We start from the raw sequence: 16458 nt of genomic DNA, 5'->3' as shown, positions 1-16458 counted from the left end.
GACTGGTGGCAAGGAACTATGTGAGCTGCAGTCCCAAATGCCTGGAAGACCTCCTGTTTTCTATCTGAAGAGGTTGGGGATCAAACCGGGGGCTTTCTCTATGCACACAGAGCAGCTGGCTCCCCTGATAAACTATGATCCCTCCCCCTGGGTCTCCTGTCACTGCCACTCTTCACACTTGCTCACCTGCTGTTTTCTGTGCTCTCTGGCGACCAGCTTCTGCAAAAACAGCCATGGCCCGGATGGCTGCGCGCAGGGTGGCCCACCGGAAAACAGCCACAGGGTCCATCCCAATGAGTTCGCGCACGTACGCGCTGTCACTGCCCCTCAGCAGGGCAACAATATCTGGCCTCATGTAATCCATGTTCTTTTCCCTGAAATCCTGAAGGGAAGAGCCACAGAAGCACAGCAAAGGGTTAGGGCAATGATGGTGAACCTTTTTGAGGCCAAGTGCCCAAACTGCAACCCAAAACCCACTTATTTATTGCAAAGTTCCATGTCCTTCTGGCTTTCTAGTAACAAACTCTGGCAAACTCTGTGCTAGGACAATGGCACATGTGTCCACAGAGAAGGCTCTGAGTGCCATCTCTGGCACGTGTGCTATAGGTTCGCCATCAATGGGTTAGGGGCTCAGGGACACAGAGGAAGTGGGCAGGTCCAGCAGCTTTTTGGCAAGGAACCTGATTGCTTCCTCTCCCAACTTCAAATAATGCTGGAATTTGGAGCTACCCAGTGGAGCCGCCCAGTTGCAGGTTTGAGCCAGAAAAGAGGCAGGAATTCTTCATGTATCCCATGCAACTAATTATGCAAAGCTTGGAAAGAATGAGTTACAAGTAATGCAAGTACATGTTAGAAGAAATGAGGATGTAACAAAGTTAGATTTCAAAAGAAATGTGAGCAAAATTACTTCTGGTGTAATGAATAATGCCTTCTAGTTACTTTTGAACATGATCAATGACTTGGAGGACAAAATTGGGGGCATACTTATCAAATTTGCAGATGACACCAAACTAGGGGGAGTAGCTAATACTACAGAGAACAGGATCAAAATTCAAGATGACCTGAATAGACTAGAAAGCTGGGCCAAAGCTAGCAAAATGAAATTCAACAGGGAGAAATGTAAGGTACTGCACTTAAGGTGGAAAAATGAAATGCACAGATACAGGATGGGCGACACCTGGCTGAATGAAACTACATGTGAAAGGGATCTGGGAGTCCAAGTAGAGCACAAGTTGAACATGAGTCAACAGTGCGACGCAGCAGCTAAAAAGGCCAATGTGATTCTAGGCTGCATCAATAGAAGTATAGTGTCTAGATCAAGAGAATTAATAGAGCCACTATATTGTGCTTGGTCAGGCCCCACCTGGAATATTGTGTCCAGTTCTGGGCACCACAATTTAAAAAGGATGTGGAGAAACTGTAGCCATGTGTCCAAAGGAGAGCGATTAAAATGGTGAAGGGTCTGGAAACCATGAAGCCCTATGAGGAAAGACTCAGGGAACTGGGGATGTTTAGCCTGGAGAAGAGAAGGTTGAGAGGTGATATGGTAGCCCTGTTTAAATATTTGAAGGGATGTCATATTGAGGAGGGAGCAAGCTTGTTTTCTGCTGCTCCAGAGAACAGAACAATGGACACAAGCTCCAGGAAAAGAGATTCCAGCTCAACATTAGAAGGAACCTCCTGAGAGTAAGGGCTGTTCGACAGAGGACACTCCTTCCTCAGAGTGTAGTGGAGTCTCCTTATTTGGAGGTCTTTAAACAGAGGTTGGATGGCCATCTGTCAGGAATGCTTTGGTTTGGATTTCCCGCATGGCAGGGGGTTGGACTGGATGGCCCTTGTGGTCTCTTCCAACTCTATGATTTTATGATTCTATGATCTTTTAAAGACATTTTTAGAAATACACTAAAGAGGGAGAAATATTATTTAATATATTGATTATATTTGTAACTCTACCTCTAGTATATATTATAATCATTGTAATTTAAGTGAATTTGATGCGTGGGAGGTAAGGTATAAGGACTTCTAATGGAATATAAATGTCACAAGAAAGGAAATGATGATGGAGAGAAAAAATCTGTTTAGATAATTCTGGTCATAAAGGGAAAGGAAGTAGGTTAAAAGAAACATAATTAAATGTAAACAGTAATGTGAAAGAAAAAGAAGGGATTAAGGGATTATCTAATATTATGTTGAGGTATAAAGATGTATAATGTACTATGCAATGAAAATAAAGTTTGATTAAAAAAGACATTTTTAGAGAAATTTGCAAGTTTTATAATTCTCTAAGTTTTTTTAAAAAAAGTAACAAAAAATTAGCAGTATAACAGGTTACTGTTTGAACCCTTCTACAAGTAACAATTTACTTCTAAGCCACTATGAGAAATTAGAAGGAAACATTACTCTGAAAATGTAACTTTGCAAAGCTTTGAATTTATTGAACTCACTACAACATGATAGCATTTAGCCTGAACAAACCTTAATCCAATTATTAGTCCCAGTCAGAGTAGAACCATTGAACAGATGGGGAAATGTCCACTTATCTGGATCCTAATGATTTCATAGAATCATGGATTCTATCCATGTTGAAAGAGACCACAAAGAACATCCAAGACTACACAATTAATTTTATTATTTATTCATTTCATTTGCGTGTTGCTCTTCACCCAAAGTGGGAATCGAGGTGGCTCCCAAAGAAAGTCAATTTAAAAACCTTAAGAAAATTTTAAAAGACATTTAAAATCTCCATATGATTGAATGATTCCACACACTTCCCCAGTTGGAACTTAGGGAATTAATGCAAGCCATAGCTTTTAGAAGGACTAAACATGTTTCATAGAAGAGAAAGGGAGGCTGACCAAAAAAACACCCATGGCCGCTGATGATGACATGTCTGGAGATACGCCACCTCTGACTGCCAGATGTCGGGGGGACAGGCAACTTTGTAGGGTACTGGGGAAGGAGGAGGGAGAGGCCATTGTGGGCTACCAAGGAAACCAAAATACTGAACCAGATTGATGGCAGCCTGATCTAGCCAGGCTCCTCTTGCACTTAGTCTCAATCAGAAGTTTTACTGCCAAATTGTAAACAAATCTGATTCCCTTTGGCCCCTGGAATCACATACTTTACCTTGATCTGGTATTTCACTTTGCCTGCAAAGTGTTGGATGATAAAAGCAGGCTCCAGGACTGGTGTCCCAATGAAGAACCTGTTGTCCTCATGCTGCTGCTTAAACTTGGCAAGGAGTGTCTCGCTGGTGGCATGTGGGAAGCTATAGTGACAAGAGCAGGGGAGAATGTTAGAGCCTGTCTTCAACAGAGCTGAGACTTAGAAGGCTACTAGTGCAGCAGCAGCCCTCTTGCTATGTTTTCTAGATTAAAAATGTATTTTTAAAAAGCATATATCCATGCAATTTACAATCAATAAACAAGGCATGGAGTCTATGTAAAATTACATAGACTTTCCTGTTTTCCTTGTGGGCTTTGCACTGAGGCAACTAGCAGCCCTTCTCTGAAGAGCATGCCAGACCAGATAGGCCTCATTTACTCAATAGCAATAGCAAGTACATTTCTATGCTGTATACTTAGTACACTTAAGCACTCAGATAGGTCATCCACTCTCCTGACACAATTTTTCACATTTTCATTCTAGCCCTAGCTAGCTGTGAGGGGCAGACAATATATTGGGGAGGACCTTACTAGTGTCCCACACCCAGCCACACTTAGCTTTAAACAACAGGCATGCATGCATCATGTGCCTTAGTTTACACCTTTCAGAGTAGGGTTCAGGAACCTGCAGATAGATGAAGATGGCCATCTTGTCCAACAGCTTTGCAGCTAAAAAGCCTGTGTCTCTAATCGGCAATTGGAGATAAGAGACTTTTCCATGCTTGTGGTCCATGATAAGAGATAATAGATTTTCCCTCCTCCCTGCAGCACTATACAACTTTATGGGATGGGGACACTGTGTTAAGTCCCTCAACCAATGCTGCACACACAACTCTGGAAAACATATCCCTTCACAGCAGCAACCTGGCTTTTTTTTGGAGGGGGAGCACTAAAAAACAAGCGAAAACCACTTTACTGGTTTCACTAAAGGCTGATAACCATGGAGGAGGGGACAATGTATGCAGGTGCATAGATGAGGAAAATGAAAATACCTGCAGCTGAACCAATATGGTCTGGACAGTTAAAGCACTGTGTGGAAACAGGTGTGACTCCACATTATCTGCTTATGTTGGTTTATTAAACACCCTGACACGCATGCCCTGGAACCATAAAAAATTTCTCACCCCTGCTCTGGAGCATGGCTGGTTCAGTCCCCCCAGTAACAATGGAGTCTTAGCCCAGCAAAATGCCAAGGCATAAGCTGTTATATCACAATATAAGCATTTGTCACAGTATGAACTCCCCCTCCTCAAATAATGTATCCAGAAGCAAGGTTACAGAAACAAAGAGCACCATGTCCTGCTTTCTAATTTGGTGTGTGTCAGGAGGTTGGGGGAGTCAAACTGACTGCACAGAAACCTTCTAAGGATACTCAAAGGCTGGAGTGGGACCCAAAGGCCCTCCCTCCCTTCCTCCCACATATGCAGGGGGCACAAATATTTGGCTCTTCACCTGTTGCCACCCTAATCCCAATTTTATCTCTTTTAGCGGTGCTAGATCCAGCTGCAATATGCCTCCCTCGGCTTCTCCTCTGACTGTCCCCTTACTACCTTGCCTTTAGCCTCTATTTAACTCCATGAATACTGTGCACCTGGTGGCCTCCCCATCCTCCTTTTGTGCCACAGTTACTAACTAGGCTTTCAGCTTGAAGGTTAGTGCTGTGTTTTCTGCTTTCATCTTTAGGTACTTTCAAAATAAACCAGTCCTTTCCCTCCTCCCTTGTTAGGGCTCTCCTCCACTACAGCAGCTAGATGAGCTTACTTGCTTTCTTCATCTAGCAGGTAGAAGAGGCCGGTAGGCTTTTTGCTGATCAAATGGATACAGGCCACGTTGTCTGTGTAGTCAATGTTGTGCCACGAAATCCCTTCGCTCTGGTATTCCTCCTACAAGCGAGGAAAAATGATCAAGTCATCCAAGGTGGCATCAATGTCATCATCGTCATCATCATCATCATCTTTATTTATATCCCACCCTTTCCCCAGTCTGGAGTTTAAGGCAATTTGCAACAGTTAAAACAAACACAGTTAAAAACTGACAGCATGGAAAAGTAAAAAAGCAATTAATCCACCATAAAATTATCAGCAGTTTAGGCAAATTAAAAACCACCACCACCACCAATAACAGTCTAGCACATTGTACAAGACCTGTTTCCTCTGACAATCCAGTTCTCAAAGGCCTGCTGGAATAAAAAGGTTTTTTACCTGCTTGCGGAAAGATAGTAAAGAGAGTGCCAGTCTAACATCTCTCGGGAGAGTTCCAGAGCTTTTTCTCCTGTCATAACCTATCTGCCCCACAACGGCAAACGCTAAAGGCACATTTAATCTGCCTGTGATTTCCCATTCTCAGAAATGGCAAGTGAAAGCAGTCACTAAATCTGCAGTCCCAGAGAGGACAACTCTTGTCCTGGGATGATAGTAATGTTCATAACTCCCTTAGTTGAGGATTGTTTTGATATGTGAGGCCCCCAGATTGCTCTCTACTTTGTGCACCGCAAAGGCCTGTTATTGGCACACCCTCTCCTAACAAGAAATTTGGCATGGATAACAATGGTTATATTCACCAGTTGTACTGGTTTTTTCTCATGGTTTTTATTTGTATGGGTTCTTTTTTTAAAAGGTTGCAAATGTATTCTTCAGAAAGGAGGAACAGATTGCGGAGCGCTTAGCAAATTATAAACTACCAGAGAAATCATAAATCCTACCTACAGCAATTACAGTGGGTCATTAGCACAATATTTTGGTGTAACATATGACCAACATCATGCCTTATATTTAATTTGTGGTCAAATGACAAAGAAACCTTCCTATTTCCTCTACTTCTTACCTGTTCAAGCTTGAAAATGTGCTGATTGAAGTAATACTGCAGCTGCTCATTTGCATAATTTATACAGAACTGCTCAAAACTGTTGGTTTTGAAGTCTTCAAAACCAAAGATATCAAGAACGCCAATGGATAGGCACTGTCAGGTGGGAAGAAAAAGGGAAGGGGGACAAAGTAGGGAAGAAGTCAGTAGGACAACCACATGGTCAAAGCTGAATGCATTTGCCTATAGGAAGGAAGAGAGTTCCTAAAGGTTACCCTGTCATGCTCCAAGTCGCTCTTTCCCTGTCTCTCTTTCTCAGTTTCTCTCTCTCACGCACACCCTCCACACGGGACGCAAGCCAGGCATCTTATGGGGGGATGGTTTTTCCTCCCAGGAAACATACCGTAACAGACTCTTCCATGTCCTTCTTGTTCAGAAGCGCATGGTTAATTCGCAGAACAATCCAGTCAAAGAGTGCACTGTAGAGAGACTTAGCCATGGAGTCACGAGCTGTGATGGCCTGCAGGTTTAGGGAGTGAAAACACACAGACACATAGTTCTCTTCTCAGTTTTCGGTCAGTCCTTTCAAACAATATGAACAAAGCTCGTTAAAATCAGTTAGTTTTAAAGTTGCTGTTAGATTCCTATCCCTATCCGTTTTATGCTGAAAAAGATGACACCAAACTGGAAGTAACAGAGTTTCTAAAAGTTACCCTGCCATGCTCCCAGTTTCAATCTCTCTGTCTCTCTTTCTCAGTCTTTCCCAGGAGTGAGTAACTAACATCTTTGAAGATAGGATCCAAATTCAAAATGACTTTTGTTGGGGTTTAGATGATCTGTTATTGGATGGTTTATAAACATGGTAAGCAAACCAAGTTTCTCATCCTATTCTGAAAATTGAGCCAGCCCTCTGGGATCTTCTCTTTCTAAGCTCTCCTTAGGAATGTAGACTCTAAGCACAAGACACCCACCTCACTGAGGCTGTATGGCAGGATCAGCTTGTCATTCACAGTTACTGTTTTTCTTTTTGTCAGTACCTCCACTAGAATTTCACGTTTCACCTGGAAAGAGAGGTGAGCAGAGAGAGAAGTGTCAGAAGAGCTGTTCCAACAGAAAGGAACATTCAGCAAGGTGCAACTGTTCCACTGTCCTTGGGAAACAGAATCCTCATATGGCTCGTTCACCCAATCCTCAAACAGCCGCACTGGTGAAAACCAAACATGTTTAGTCAAACACTTCAAGGCACATAATAATGATGATAATAATAATAATAATAGCAATTAATAAGGATTATAAAGCACTTTAGGGATCCAGGCAAGAATGTTGAATAGACAGCACAAGAGCATTAAAACGAAGTCTTGCTAGTCATCTCAATAACTTTCTATTCATGCATCACCTTTAGTTTTATTCAGAATTGGTATTTTCCCAAGGGAGCCTTGAAATGACCTTCATCTACCTCATGGACTGAAAGACAGATGGTCTCCTTCTCCTGCCTATTGTGGCTTGTGTGCTCTATTCAACACTCAAGTACCAGTGTATGTGTATGTGCAGCAGGAGTCTGTAGAAGCAGAGCCTAATGAAACACCCTCCCTGGGGAGACTAGCTAGTCCCCAGACCTTGCGTGGCTTTAAGCAATCTGGCTTCTTGAGAAGGAAAGAAGGCTAGTGTTACCCCCTCCCTATACACAGTCCTTAGCTGCTGCCTTTTATTGCATTAGTATTTTGTATTTGGTTTTTTACTGGTTTCATTTGAAAGTTATCTGGTTTGAGTTTATTCATAAAGAAAAACGGAACATACATGTTCAAGAGTGTGTGTGCTTTGAAGATCCCATCCCCATCTCAATTGCCTTGCTTTCCCTGCAAGACAATGCTGGCCTAAGGAGAAGGAGAAGCATACCTTGAGAAGTTCAGAGAGGATGTCTAGCACTTCAGGAGGTCCCACTTCAAGCCCCTCATCCCGACCTGCTGCCCTCTTCTTGTAGGTGATGTTTCCCAGGTAAAGAATAGCAGACAGCACTGAAAAGATTCTGGAAAAGGAAAGCACAGTCAAAGGTAAGAACTGATATCCTTTGTAGCAGGAGAATTTTTGTGCTGAGCTTCACACAGCCTTGCCCATGAGAAAGCATATAAGGGGGGAGCAAGAGTACACAATCTCACAAAGGCTCGTTCAATACAGCACATATGAAAGCAGGTCAGGGTCTCTCTCTCTCTCTCCCCTGCACCACTCATGTATAAATAAATAAAAAGTAATACCTTGTTTGCTTTTTTAAAACACATCGGGCACAGTAACAGTCCATCATGTTTCCTGCATTCAAATATCGCTTTTCCCTTAAAGATGTCTTAGCAGACATCTGAGGAAGCAGACCAAGTCTACAACCAAGCAGACCAAGTCTACGAAAGCTCATGCTACAATTCATGCTTCTTTTCCAGTTAGTCTTAAAAGTGCTGCAAAATCCTTTTGTGTACTGATAGTCCAGATTAACTCAGCTCTGTCTCTGAATTCTACTTAGCAGATGTATCTTCCATGATTTTCCTGCAACATCATCCTGAAAGGTTCTCCTGTGACAGCAGTCCTGGCTGTGTGTCTTTAACACAACATTCTATCCCCAGACATTTATCACAGACTTTTCTTCTATCAACCTTACACCTGTTCATGTGAAATGGGTTTGTGTACTCCTGAAAGAAGATGGGCAGGTGGACAGGAACCAAAAGAGACCAACTTACTGCTTCTTTGTTGCAGGAAGAAAACCAACCATCTCCATGGCTTGTTTTAACCGCTCAAAATCATGCTGGAGGTCTTCCCCATCTTCAATTTTCAAGTTATGCTATGAGAAGATTTTTTTTTAAATTAAAAATATATCCATGGAAAATTATTCTCTAATGAGACATGAACAGCATTGGCAGGACTTTGGACCACCTGCATTTTGGCTTTCCCTCCACAGCTGCCAGAGACAGTCAGGAAACATTTATGCAACTGTGGAAAATAACTGCCTAAATACACTTGTTTTCTTGTTCCTGTACTCTTTTCACTTTGTGCTGTGTCTAATTCTTTAAAAACAGGTAATACAGGGTGCATTACCGAACACAACAGCATTTAGTAGAAAGCAAGCTGTTAAACCTGACTTAACCTACTGTGCATGAAGCCTCCCTCACACTCACACGCTCACGCTAGTTAGAGGTATTAATTTCTGACATATTCTTTTTTGTTGTCTGTTCCTTGTAAACTCTGGTGAGTTTTATGCAAAAAGGAGACATATATAAATCAAAAAAAGGATAATTATAATTAAAGAAAGAAAGGCATGTGATGCTGAAGGGGGATGTGCATTAGTCTAGCTGGCTGCACTGAGGCAGGCAACAGCCATGAAATTCTATCCCTATCCAAACACATGACCTCTGGCCTCAAATATCTTCCCCCAACTTTCAAGTGGGAACAAAGGAGGCCTGTTTGGGGATCCTCTCCCCCACTCCCCCAGAGTGCAGCAGACACAACAGCGCCTTGCGTCTGTCCACCAAACTCACACAAGGAAGGCCTTTGTGTACCTGGTTGAGGTAGAAATAGTCTTCAGGCTGCTTGAGGTGGAATTCCTTACGCTCCTCTGCGCTGACACCAAGCAGCAAATAGTAAAAAACATGGTAGTTCCTGCAAGAACAAACAAACACAGACTCCTTATGACACTCTGACTCCCACCCTTTGGCTAACTTGGGCACCATCTTTAACAAGACCGAACGTCTATGGCTGAGGTCAGGCTCACCACATGGAATGCCAAAAGACACTTGAGGGTTGTAAGAACTCTCCACATAAAAACCTACCTATCCCTGAGGCCACAGTCTGGGAAGTGCATGCAGACTAGACTGATGAGCTATGACTAGAGATGGAGCCCTTTCAGTAGTGATGCCAATACACGCGAGCCCTCTCCTGACCATTTGCCAGGTTCTCTCTCTTTCTGTCCAAAGGCAGCCAGTGAAACCTTTATTTTAACAAAATCTTAATATTTAGAATTTGACATTTTTAGAAAGATCTTGAATTTTTAAATTCTTCATTTTAAATCTCTCCCTATCGCTATATATTCAAGCTGTGCTGCTCTTCTTCTTCTTTTTTAAGTATTTTAAGTTGTTAGCCATTTAACTGTTTTAAAGGGTGTCTGTCGCTTATTAACCGTTTTGTTTCATTTTCATTAACACTGAAACTCACTTTGATTAATATTGCAACAGAAGGCAGGAAGAACCCAAATACTAAATTTAAAATTAAAGAAAAGCCGATTTCAAATGGCCAGGACATATTATGTCCATGAATTTAAATCATAACTGTATTTGAAAATGGAAACCTCTTTTTATAATCACTATCACCAGCAGGAGGAGGCTGGAGGCATGAGCATACTGTGCCCAGTTCATCTCTAGGCTTGCCCTGTCCTATATTCTTCTCATCTGCAATCTTTTACCATGCTTCCCTCATTCTTGCCATTTTGCCCTCCAACCAGCCACCTTTCAAGAGCATCCCTTTCAGCAATTTGCTCTGAAACAGAATCCCTTCAACTGCCTCAACACCACATTCCTCAAATGCATCATTCATTCCTCAAATGTACCCCTGCCAAATGTCCCTTCCCCACTCTGTATTTCAGTTCCTCACCCCTCCCTCCCAAGTCCTGCTCTCTACTCAGGCACATAAAATGCATTAAAATGATGAATAAACAGCTCTAACCTCTTCCCACTTCCCTCTTTTTGCTACCCTTGCTGCAAGATTGTGATACTTTTTCAGAAAAGCAAAATGATTAAGCAGCCTGGGACAGCAGAGACAAAGCAAGTGCTGAACACTTCCTCACAATCTCTTACCTCTCATTTTTCTCCCGAGAAACCAAGCGAGATTTTTCAAGCAGGTATTTTTCAACCACAGCCCTGAAATCAAAAATGGAAAGCACTTATGAACACAGAGATGAAAAAGTACCCATTAGGAATCTGTCAAACTCTCTTTACACACAGACTGTTAGGTGTATGACTGTCTAGAGTCACTTCACGCAATACCATTCACAACCAGAGAAAAGACCAAGAGGCTGCATGGACCGCCCCCAGAAACTGTGTGTGCCAACACTCACCCTCTAACAATTCCATTCTCCAAATAGTTGACCTGGATGAATTTCCCAAAGCGGCTGGAGTTGTTATTGTGGGCTGTCTTTGCATTTCCAAAAGCCTGTAAGAAAACAAAACATTTGTTTTTCATTTTGTTGACATAGGTCCAGGAATCGTGTGCTCTGATTAGCAGGAGCTTTTCATGCAGTTATTGGCAAGGACTGTTCTCATGTCTCTGCTACCTGAGATCCTGTAACTGAAGATGGAAGACTGTAAACCACATACTCTGCCCTGGGCTCTGGCCACCATAATCTCCTTTATAGGGGTCAGAATGTAGCTGCTCCTACCCCAGTATCATTTACTCTGACTGGCACCAGCCTGTCAGCCTTACTACTCAAGATCTTTAATTCAGGGGTGGGCAGTACTTCCCCACATCAGTTTTTGCAACCTCTTGAAGCTTTGAATTTGTAATTGTGTGCCTTCAGGTCTCATTTGACTTATAGCGACCCTATGGCAAAGGAGTTTTCTTGGCAAGTTTCTTCAGAGGGGTGTTGCCATTGCCATCCTCTGAGGCTGAGCACGTGTGGCTTGCCCAAGGTCACCCAGTGGGTTTACATGGCCGATTTACATGAGATTTGAACCCTGGTCTTGAGAGTCCTAGTCCAATGCTCAAACCACTACACCATCCCCCAAGTTAAGAACACTACAAGATGAACCATATTCCAGGAAGCATTGTGTTTATGTGTTTTAACAGTACATTTGCTATGTTTAAATGATTTTGTGTGTGTTAACCTATGTTGTACCCTTCCTTGAGCCTTGGGAATACATGGATAAGAAATAAAATGTATTAATATTTATTATTATAAAACAAAAACGCTCCCCATACCCTCTTGTTTAAATTCCCCAAAGCTAGGTTGTTTTTGTTGTGAGGGGGGCTTAGACCTGAGGGTTTCAGATAGAGGAACTGGCCCCTATAATAAAAATGAAAAACAAGCCTTAAGCGTAGATGAGCTCTGTCATTGCCTGGTTTTACTGTTCTAGCTATTAGCCACCAGTACGTACAGCTTCACAGACAACCTTATGTAAGTCCAGAACATGTTAAAAATCTTATGGAGCCCAAGGGAAAGAAAGTTCAGCTGTGCCCACCAAGCGAGAGCTGATGTCAGAGGCATCCCTGCCAGCAACAATGAAACTGTGAAGAAGAAAACTTTCAGCAAGGGCTGCCTATAACCAGGTTCTCATATTGCTTTTCTCAAAAGACAGGAGGCTGAGGACAGCTGGTCCTCTCCTCTCCCCTCTCTCTGGCAGTCTCATCCTATTCCCCATACTTGCGTGCTTCATCAGACAGCTGGTTGCACTGCCCATGTTGCTTAGGAAATAGTTCACATCTCAGATGTGGAAACTGACCAAATATGGATTGACTCATTTATCCTTGAATTACACAGTCCATGCAACATCACTGTGACACCAGAAGAAAGAGCAAGTTTTCTTTTAAAAAGGAAGTCAACAGCCTTCTCCTCTTCTCTCTAGAAACACATAGCCTTAGTGACAGCCTTTCCCATCCAAACTGTTGCCAAATAAGAGTCAACAGAAGACCATTACTGATGACAGTTGTCTCTGTTGCCTTCCCATCGCCCCACAGGGAACAACATGAGATTATGTAGGGCTGAACACATGAGTGTATTCCAGAAAGTGCACACAGTGGTGCCAAGGGCTCTGCAAATAATTTATGCAACTTTATCCTGCTCTTACTTCAAAGTGGCCCCACTCTCCAGTTGAAAATAGTTCCCAAGTCAGCTGACAAAGATCAATAATCTAATAGTCCTCACAATCTAAAAGACCCAACACTAAAAGAGAATGAATCGGGAGGGAAGAAGACCAAAGGAAACAATGCAGAGGGCATTCTTAGGTGAGGCACATGCACACAGAGACAAATCTATATCCTCAAAGAATTTTATTCAAAGCCCAACATTCTCCAAAATTGTGATCCCCTCAGAGAACGGCAGTATCATAATAAGGCTATTTTTCAGTACATAAATGGCTTTATACTACAACAATCTTGCCCCCCTTCACAATCACAAGTGGCTAATATCTTTATTACACAGATGAAGATTTTATTTACTTTATCTGAAATATTTTTAATTCACTTTTCATGGCAAAATGCTCTTTTAAGCTTTAAAACATTACCTCAGCAACAGAACATAATATTTTGCCATTATCCTGTTTGCTGATTCATTTCCAGATATCAAAACGATTAGAATAATCATCAAGCAAGAAAGCACTGTGTGGTGTAATGGTTTAAATGTTCGACTAGGACTCTGTGTGACCAGGGTTCGAATTCCTGCTTAGTCACGTGAACTCTCTGGGTGACTTTGGACAAGTCACACTCTTTTCTCAGTCTCAGAGAAAGGGAATGGCAAACCCGCTCTGAAGAAAGCTACCCAAGATAACCCCATGACAGATTCAAGTTGGATTCATCTTAAGTCAGAAATGACCTAAAGGCACACAACAATCTTAACCCTAGTATTCTTTGTTCTTAACTGCCCTCAAATTGGCCACCATGGTGGCCCTGCAGAGGTGACCATCTTCAAGCCCCGTCCTCCATTGTTCTGCTCAGGGCCTGCAAAGCCATGCCTGTGGCCTCCCTGATTGAGTCCATCCATCTGGCTTGGGGTTTTTCCCTCTTTCTGCTTCCCTCTACCTTGCCTAGCATTCTTGTCTTTTCCAGTTATTCATGCCTTCTCATGTTGTGACCAAAGTGACCTCAATTTAGTCATCTCGGCTTTTAGGAGTATTTCAGGCCTGATCTGTTCACAGACCCATTTGTTTGTCTTTTGGGCTATCCACGGTAACCCAGCACTCATCTCCAGCCCCACATCTCAAATGAATCGATTTTCTTTTTAGCTGCTTCCTTCACTGTCCTGCTCTCACATCCATACATAGTGATTGGGAATACCGTGGCTTGGACGATTCTAACTTTAGTATTTAGTCACATATCTTTACTCTTTAGGATCTTGTCTAGTTTTTTCATAGCTGCCCTTCCCACTCCTAATCTTCTTCTGATTTCTTGACCGCAACCTCTGGTCTGGTCAGTGTTAGATCCAAGGTACCGTAATGCTTTCATTATTTCTATTTCCTCATTGTCTAACATGAATTTAGGTACAGTAGGTCCTCTGTGGTCATTATTTTTGTTTTCTTTCTATTCAGCAGTAAGCCTGCCATTACTTTCTCCCTTGACCTTCCTTAGAAAGCGTTCCAAATCCATGTTTTCTGCTAGTATTATTGTGTCGTCCACATATCTTAGATTGTTGATGTTCTTTCCTCTTAGCTTCACTCCTCCTTCTTCTAAGTCTAACCCTGCTCTTCATATGATGTTTTCTGTGTTCAAGTTGAACAAATATGGTGATAATAGGCAGCCATTCTGTTTCCCCATATTCTATTCTGACAGTGGCCTCTTGTCCTAAATGTGGATTTCTCATGACTAGTATCAGATGTATTGGTCCTCACATGTTTTTAAGCTTTTCATGATCTATGCAGTCAAAGGCTTTGCTATAGTCTATAAAGCACATGCTGATAGACCTATCAAGTGTAATGGCACTCCCATGTCTTTCAGACCATTCCATAGCTGTTCATGGTCAATACAGTCAAAAGACTTTGCTATAGGCTTCCTACAGATATTCAGGGAAAATGACTCCTCTCTAAGCAGGCAGAAATTTGGCAGGATGTAGACTAGATGACCAAAGGTTTTGAGTTATGCTCCTAAAGTGTTTATTTGGTTGCAAAGCAGCCTTGCTCTTAATTACAACACATATCCTTGTTCAGAAAATTCTTGAAATATGAAGCTTGATTTAAAAAGCAATCCAACACACCCAGTTTCCTACATCTTTCTTTGCTCCTTTTCATTTCCCCCCTTTAGGATTACATATGCTGCTGCCTATGGCTCAGAAGTATTCAAAAGGGTGAGATGACCTCATACATGCGCTATTTAGTCCAAGCACAGAGTCAATGATCCAAAGCTGCTTTTAAAAAAAAACAATTCCAAGCTGGCATGACATGAGTTGCTGAACAGCATCTGTGACAATCGAAAGGAGCTCATGCCCTACATGAGGCCCTTGGTTGGCCCTTGTGGAGACTGGCCACTTTTCCAAGTGGGTTAAGCCACTAGGTGCGGGCCACAGGCCCTTCGGTAGATTTCAGGGGGCTTCTGAACATAGAAGAAGAAAAAAAAACCCTTTATTTTTACTAACTTCCCTAACTGAAATCTAGCATTTCCTTCAAGTATAAATGTAGGCAACAAATCACAGGAGTACCAGCAATATCTGTATCTTGGTCACGGATAGAAATTAGATATTTTAATGACACATTACAGTTGATGCAAATAGCTTAAAATATTATATATATTCATCACTGCTTCAAAATTGCTGTAGTTATTAGACTAGCTGCTAGGGAAGCGGGTGAAGCCCATGGGCCTGCTGCTTTTCTGAGAATCCACAGGCATCACCAAATTGCCAAAGGGGTCCAGGGCACAAAAGGGGTTAAGAATCCATGCTCTGCAGTATCACAAGTCCCCCCCCCCCACTAACCACTCACTTGAGAAATTTAACAGAACAAAACAGGCCACCATCCCAAATGCCACAAGTGGTCCTGGGATAGGATCCCCTTTGGCCATTAAAACCCAGTTCTGCTTTTTCCCTCCTCCTCTTGGGCTGCACACGCCCTTCCAAGCCATTCCTTAACATTAATAATGAAGGGAGAGCCAGACTGGTGTCATGGTTTGGGTACTGGACTCTGGAGACCAGGGTTCAAATCCCATCTACTCAGCCGTGGAGACCCACTGGATAACCTTGGGCAATTCACACTCGGCCAGCCTCAGAGGAAGGCAAAGGCAAGCCTCCCTCTGAAGAAATCATGCCAACAAAACCCTACGATAAAGTCATCACAAGTTAGAAACAACTTGAAGGCACACAACAGGAATTGAGGAGGGACTCCACAGCATCTTGACAGAGGTCCTGCTTTGCACCTAGAGCCCTCAGCTTTTGAGTTCCCAGGACTCCAACTGGAAAGGAAGATCTCAGGAAACAAAGGTTGCGAGACACTCTTGGCTGGCCTACACTCATTACACTTATTAATGGATTTCTTGCCCACACTAGCAACAGTCTCACAGTACATAAAGCATCTTCCTGCATTCCCAATACCTCAAGGGTAGCAAGATTTATTTTAGACCCATGAGGGAAAATCAATATCAGAATAGTCCAGGAGTGGGCAGGGCTAAGGCAATAACATGTCGGATCAGCCCACTTTAACTTATAGCTTTCCTGAGATTAACTAAGACCTAGGAAAGCATTTAACTTCAAGAATGGGGAGGGATACAAAAACAGTTAAAATAATGTCTTGGGAAGGGTTGTGGGTCATCTGGGGAGCCCAGAGGC

General features: G+C 42.5%; 1 protein-coding gene across 1 annotated transcript in view; it reads right to left on the bottom strand.

Moving 5' to 3' along the window:
- Positions 1–16458, bottom strand: part of LOC121916623 (unconventional myosin-IXb-like) — a 51042-nt gene that overhangs the window by 16566 nt on the left and 18018 nt on the right. The window contains exons 3-13 of the mRNA XM_042441915.1: positions 11056–11150; positions 10796–10858; positions 9506–9605; positions 8690–8790; positions 7863–7992; positions 6938–7027; positions 6370–6486; positions 5988–6122; positions 4926–5047; positions 3127–3268; positions 187–382 (exon numbers count right to left, since the gene is read on the bottom strand). Of these exons, the coding sequence (XP_042297849.1) occupies positions 187–382; positions 3127–3268; positions 4926–5047; positions 5988–6122; positions 6370–6486; positions 6938–7027; positions 7863–7992; positions 8690–8790; positions 9506–9605; positions 10796–10858; positions 11056–11150 (1291 nt within the window). The remainder of the gene's footprint in view (positions 1–186; positions 383–3126; positions 3269–4925; positions 5048–5987; positions 6123–6369; positions 6487–6937; positions 7028–7862; positions 7993–8689; positions 8791–9505; positions 9606–10795; positions 10859–11055; positions 11151–16458) is intronic.

This window comes from Sceloporus undulatus, chromosome 10 (assembly GCF_019175285.1).
Source record: "Sceloporus undulatus isolate JIND9_A2432 ecotype Alabama chromosome 10, SceUnd_v1.1, whole genome shotgun sequence".
Taxonomy (NCBI): Eukaryota; Metazoa; Chordata; class Lepidosauria; order Squamata; family Phrynosomatidae; genus Sceloporus; species Sceloporus undulatus.
This window is presented reverse-complemented; position numbering and strand designations above follow the sequence as displayed.